Source organism: Pagrus pagrus (genome assembly GCF_965226575.1).
Source record: "Pagrus pagrus genome assembly, chromosome: 1".
NCBI lineage: Eukaryota > Metazoa > Chordata > Actinopteri > Spariformes > Sparidae > Pagrus > Pagrus pagrus.
The window spans coordinates 25,510,933-25,517,201 of record NC_140185.1 but is presented as its reverse complement, the minus strand read 5'-3'; the positions used below and the strand labels follow the sequence as shown (position 1 = coordinate 25,517,201).

The following is a 6,269-nucleotide window of genomic DNA, read 5'->3' as shown; positions in this document are numbered from 1 at the left end:
TGTATTTCTACCACGTTATTTACCTGCATGTTTTATGATAGATTCTGTCGTGTACATTAGCATTAAAAAATATATAAAATATTTTTCTCTATTCTACCTGCCCTGAGTGGATAGTAGCACAATGACCCTGACACGTGTTACTGATAAAGCCATTAGTACAACCCTCGATAGGCTATTTTAAGCCATACCAAACTAAACCAAAAAAGCTGCAGCCCTGAATCTGTAAGAGATCATTTCAAACTAAATCAACATTTTCTGAACTCTAGAGGTAGTGATGGGAGATATTGAATGACGAATTTGACAGAGATTTGGGTAATTTCAAAAGTCGGTTTCATTGTACATTCAGTTAATAAAATGTCTGTAAAAAAATGTTCTGTCCACACAAAGAACTAATTACTTATCATGATTCATTCTAATCTCAAATACAAAATGTAGCTTTGTATCCTCACATTAAATATTACATTTTTTTAACATTACTTATTAAATAGTAGGATTTAAAGTGGTCAAATAAATATTATAACCTAAAACAGATATCGGACACAAAACAAAATTCACACTCTTGTGATCTGATTCAGTGTACTGTTTTTCTGAACGATGAAAAGCCAATACATGCCAAACCTGTATATTATCCAGAAAGACATTCTGAAGCGCACCAGTGACAATAACAGCTCACATGCATCATAGAAATGTTTGCGTACGCACTCATTATTTAAAAGTTGAAGCTCTTGAGTCAATCATTCTGTTGTTATTGCAGGTGCATCTACAGAATGACTGGTGTTGGCGTTACATACAGTCTGATGAGACAATATGTTCTTTTTTGTATTTTTTAAATGAAACTGCCCAGGGACAACTTCAGACTATAGTTCTGCGTGTGAACTTTGTTTTCGTGCTTAAAACAAACTAGAAATTTTTAATAAAGAACATATATCTATATCATATCTCAGTAGTACAATCATACCTAAAATGTGTAATACTTTAGGACTTGATCTCTGTATGGCTTCTGGCCGTAAAATTTAAGATGAAAAAAAAAAAAAAAAAGATCAAATATTCTATAATTTAACTTAATCCACACAACTACGAATAAACACAAACCGTTGCAGAAAAGAAAAAAAACACATTTAAGTTGCATTCAAAAACATAACTGCCATCATCACCTCAGCATCACCTTGTAAAGGTGGGCACATGCCAATAGTGCACATATGGTGCTTGCCCTTGACAGATTTGGGCCCAACTGGTCAGTGCTCCGAAAGACCCCGTCAGCACGAGGGCCTTTTTGATGGAACAAAGACTAGGCATTCAGCATTACTGTACTCCAGTGCTACACGATAAGTAGCATGCATGCTGAAAAGGCAGCAATAATTGTGTGTGCGTGTCCAGGGTTACTCCTGACTGAGGGCCTTAGCACAGATCCAGGACGGACTTGTTGATCACAGGGTTGGTCCAGTCGTTCCTTAGATCATCCAAGTGATTGTCAAAGTCAATCAAGTTCTCGTAGGACCTGCCCTCCAGCAGAGCAGATGTGATCTTCTGTGCTTCGCTCCAGTCCTCGAAACAGTCACTGGAAGACAAACAAGAACATTACCTTGAGAATTTGACAAAAACATGGTGACCTTGTACGCCAAAGGCTGCAGTTAAGGTGCAAACACAGTCCATACATGTCTTGCAGTAAAAAAAAAAAGCCTTAACAGAGCCACTTACGAGGTTACGTCTCTGCTTTTCCACTTGTTTTCATGGTGATCATAGATGACCACAATGGGCTCAAAACAGCTCATTGTTAATCTACCGCTGTCCACCTAAAAGGAGAAAAACAGAAATGTTTATGTATTTTTTTCTTATTTGTTGCTCTCTATTTTTGCTGTCCTCTTTGCTGCTGTAATATTGCAAATGTCCCTGATGTGGGACTAATAAAAGGATTATCTTATCTTTTAACTTGATGGACAAAAACATGTAAAAACAAGGCAGTGCAGTCCATTAACACCAGCCTAAATGATTTACTGATACCATAACAATTGCTGCATCACTGAAGTTTTCAGAAATCCTTGCAGCCACTTTTTCCGCAACTTGGTTGGGTCTGCAAGAGAGAGGACCAGAAAATGTAATGAAGTAGAGCCCAGAGGAGTTCGGGGCATGGTTTATAAGTGATGGTTTTCTTGAAACAGCAGGGTGTCAGTGTCCATTTGGTTGTCAGTACCTTGAATCCTTTGTGCGTTCATTGGCTTGATAATATCCAGCAATGATATAATTATTTTCTTTACACCAAGTATCGATCTGAGACGGGAACAGGAGTCGTGATAGGAGAGAAGGACAGCAGAGGTCAGAATTAATTGGTTTTCACCCAGAAGAGAGGAAACACAGACACAGGACTATGATTAGTTTACAGTTTTGGGAACTCATAGCATGTAATATAAAACTGCCCTGCAATACACCCCGAGTTTATAAAGGTTATAATGTTAAAACTGCTTTAGAGAGCTGTTGATTCAACTGTGTGTGTATGCCATTGAAGTGTGTTAGTCTTTATAGGCAGGTGGGTCTTATATTTATTACACCCTCTATATAAAAAGGGGGCACACAATATTAAAAACACCTGTTAGTGCAACGCAGCAGAGTGAATTTCAACAAAATACTGAAGTTTTGTCTTGTGTATCAGATAACATTAGCTTAAGCTATGTGTACCCAATAAACTGAGGGGATACTTACCAGTGTTAGAGCTACTTCTAGCATTGGTGCCAGGGCAAGAGTACCGTGAAACAGCGGCACACAGTCCACACACAGGACCGGTTCACTGTGACCGTCTTTCTTCTTCTCCTTCGTCTTCTCTGCCACCAGCAGCCCATTCACGGCGCAGTGGGGATACTTGGCAGCATGTAAAAGCATTTTACAGTAAGCCTGACTTGTCAGCTGAATAGGCATCTTTGCAGGAAAATCGGCAAAAATGACAGAGTAGTTGAGTGGCTACACGATGGGGAGGAACTGCCGCTTGCTACCGTTAGCTAGCGTTGCATATAAAAGCACGGACAAAAAGTAGATATCTACCTCGGCAGTCACCTTAGTGCCAGAATATGTGGTCGACGCCGTGCCTTCAAGCGCGTACATGTAAGCTTTACAATTAGCAAAAACCACGACGGTATTTTTGTGCTCGATGAATTACTCAGTGTCATGAAATCTAGCACTAAGAGCTAATCTTACTTCCACCTTCCACTCGTTAGCACCGGTGGTGCCGTAAACAGGACTGGGAATGTCGCAAAGCTGGCCTAATTTCACCTCCTTGTGCTTGCGGCGTACGTATTTCCGCTCGCAAGCGTACTTCCTTTCAGACCATCGGCGGACGGGAGCGAGGAAAAGTAAGTAGATTGTCTTCTTTTATCACCGGCATCATTTTAATCATATAGAAATTCGTCACACTTTACCACTCACTCACACTGTGACTTCATACATATTCAAAGTGTGGGTACTGGCCCAAGATGAATTGTTAATTTTAACCGAAATAAGCAATTGTGTATAAGTGACTTTGTCAGAGCGGGTCGGTGCTAGGACGTGCTAACGTCCGGCTAGCCGTCATTAGTTTCTAGCATCAGGTTCGTGCTGGTAGTTGTGTTGCGAAGACGCTAAATGTCACGGCGGTCTACCGCGGGGTTTTATAAATATAGTCTCATTTAAAGGGTAAGTATTGAATTGGACAGTATCGTCTTAAAGAATTTAGTATTTCTGTGATTATCTTTTCCCGGCTGCTATGACCTTGTGTATGCAGCTAAAGCTAACGTTAGCTTAACCAGAAGATATAACCGATGCTAAGCTTTGGTTTTGACATATTTTCTCGCCAACAATAACAGCAAGTCAGCGTGCCTGTGAATTGAAAGTCTGTCTTTTTTTGTTCAAACTGCATAACTACGTTTAAAAAAATAACAATATTAAGCATTTAAAACGACAGTCAAATGCCTAATATCGTATTGTTTCATAGACCTGCGACCACTTGACTGTCCGTGAAGCATCCTGCTACGTGCAGCTTTTACACAAGTTCCTTATTTATTCTTATTTGTCTGTCTGCTAAAGAGAGAGGGTCATTCGTCGTAGTAACATTATAAGACGTCTGTTAAAGTATCAGAAGGATTGTAAGGGGATGTGTAAACATACTGATGTGTTTATATGTATGTAAATAGCCTTTGCTAATGTTTCTCAAATGACGTTTCCCACAGAATGCTGGCCACCAGAGCCCTTCGCCTTCTTGGCAAGCGTGCCATTTCCACATCTGTGTGTGTACGTGGAGGACATGGTGAGTGAGTCCTGGCATGACCTGAGTATTTTCTATTTCTGGCAGAGGAGATAGCAATACAGTAGACTGAGTTTTGTGCCTGAAACAATCATCATTTTTACCTTTTGAGACTTATACATTGAGGATCGGTGACCTGTCGTAAGGTTTTTTTTTCTCAGAAACCAAAATCTCCAAAGGCAAATTTAAATGAAAAGTATGTTTTGCTCAAATTATTAAATGTTTGTGTGACGGCACACATAGAAATATCTTTATTTCCCTGCCAGCGACAACACAGTTTCAACTTGTAATGTCAGTCAGGGCTGGTGTAAATCTGATTTATCTCTCCTCCCACCTCACCACTACCTGACACCTTAGCTAAACATCTGCCACTTTTATCAAAAATTTGTCATTCTGTAAACATGTTTTCTAACCTCAAGAAAAGCATGTGACTTAACGCACAGCTGATAAAAATGTGTATCAGCGTTGTTTGTTGTGCTTATCAACTACAAACGCAAGTACTCTAGCTGACCTGGCACTCACTCAGGTATTACAGATGTACAGAGTGCCAGGCATCTATTCAGTGATGGCATATACCTTTTTGTATTATATGTACAGATATCAAGTGACATACTGAATGATATGTGTTAAGTACAAGGTCAAGTCAACAGAATGTATTGTGTCAAGGAGGGCTGGGAGAGGAGTAAAATTTCCTCTCAAACACCACACCAGTTGTTTTGTAGGTTAGTACATCCTCAACCAATTCTGAAAACAAACTTTGTGCATGTTCTTCATTAGCTAATGAAATAATTTGTAGCTAACTTCCAATTTGGTTCTGTGTAACAGAGTGTTATGTTAGTCCTAGTCCAAAAAAAACATCATGACATTTCAGAGAAGGTTGACATAAACAAAGGCATTCAGTGTTAGTAAAACTTATCTGATGAGCCGTTCTTTTTTGTCTCCTGCAGGTGTTGCAAAGGTAGAGGACTACACTCTCCCTGCCTACTTTGACAAGCGAGAAGAACCCCTCCCAGATATCTGCTATGTGCAGACCCTGAGTCCAGAGCAGAAGTCCCTGAAGGAGAAGGAGATGGGCTCCTGGGCTGCCCTCTCCAATGATGAGAAGATTGCATGTAGGACTTCACTGCCCTCTGCTTTTTTGAGATGTTCTAATATCCATATCTATTGGTCAAACTCATCCTGTTATCAGCAAGCACTGTATTAATTAATGTAGTAATGTTTTAATGGTTAGGTAAATTTTCATCCATTACAATTTTAATCATCTGGATTTTGTTTGTTTTTAATGTTCAGTGTACCGCATCAGCTTCAAAGAGAGCTTTGCTGAGATGAACAAGGCAACATCGGAGTGGAAGTCTGTGGTTGGAGGGATGCTCTTTCTCATCGGCTTCACTGGCTTTGTTGTGCTCTGGCAGAGGAAGTTTGGTATGTCTTGCAAAAAGTATAATGGCAATATTGGCCATGATGTGCCTGCAAATCTGCAAGGCTTGATGTAGTGTTATGCCTTTTGATTTCTAAATCTAATCATTTTAAACAGAGAAGAATGCAAGTATCATCTTTTTAGTACAAAGTTTGTTTGCAAACAGCCCATTAAGCTCATTACTTTACACATTTGGTATTGTCTCTTTGTAGTATACGGAGCCGTCCCACACACATTTGAGCCCGAGTACAAAGAGAAGGAGCTCCAGAGGATGCTGGACATGAGAATGAACCCAGTGGAGGGCTTCTCCGCCAAATGGGACTACGAGAACAAGCAGTGGAAAAAGTAAAGGACCCAGAGGACCATAAAGCATACTTGAACATAACAGCAGACCAACTCAAAAAGATACACAAATACCTATATTTCTGTATTTATCAACTGTCCACATTACCTCAGTCTGTGCATTTTGGAAGACCACTTCCTCTTAAGGTCATTGTGTATTATAAATGAAAATAAAAATAGTTAAACTGATAAAACGTCTGTTTTTAATGTTCTAACTTTGTTACTGCTCATGCTTTTGCATTA

At 39.7% G+C, this 6,269-nt stretch overlaps 2 protein-coding genes across 3 annotated transcripts; one reads left to right on the top strand and one right to left on the bottom strand.

Annotated features, from left to right (window-relative positions):
- Nucleotides 1-313: 313 nt before the first annotated feature.
- On the bottom strand, nucleotides 314-3,212 carry emc8 (ER membrane protein complex subunit 8). 2 transcript variants are annotated; one of them, XM_084361302.1, is made up of 6 exons: nucleotides 3,034-3,210; nucleotides 2,698-2,853; nucleotides 2,192-2,268; nucleotides 2,002-2,071; nucleotides 1,699-1,793; nucleotides 314-1,558 (listed from the first exon to the last, which is right to left on the bottom strand). In XM_084361302.1, exons 1-6 carry the CDS (start codon nucleotides 3,091-3,093, stop codon nucleotides 1,399-1,401), a joined length of 618 nt encoding a protein of 205 aa, XP_084217428.1. In that variant the 5' UTR covers nucleotides 3,094-3,210; the 3' UTR covers nucleotides 314-1,398. The 2 variants fall into 2 exon arrangements, with proteins under 2 accessions (XP_084217428.1, XP_084217429.1); XM_084361303.1 differs by having other exon boundaries at nucleotides 2,698-3,212.
- Nucleotides 3,213-3,271: 59 nt separating this feature from the next.
- cox4i1 (cytochrome c oxidase subunit 4I1) lies at nucleotides 3,272-6,220 on the top strand. Its single transcript, XM_084361323.1, has 5 exons — nucleotides 3,272-3,341; nucleotides 4,194-4,270; nucleotides 5,215-5,379; nucleotides 5,558-5,689; nucleotides 5,897-6,220. The coding sequence occupies exons 2-5, from the start codon at nucleotides 4,195-4,197 to the stop codon at nucleotides 6,031-6,033; spliced, it is 510 nt and encodes a 169-aa protein (XP_084217449.1). The 5' UTR covers nucleotides 3,272-3,341; nucleotide 4,194; the 3' UTR covers nucleotides 6,034-6,220.
- Nucleotides 6,221-6,269: the final 49 nt, after the last annotated feature.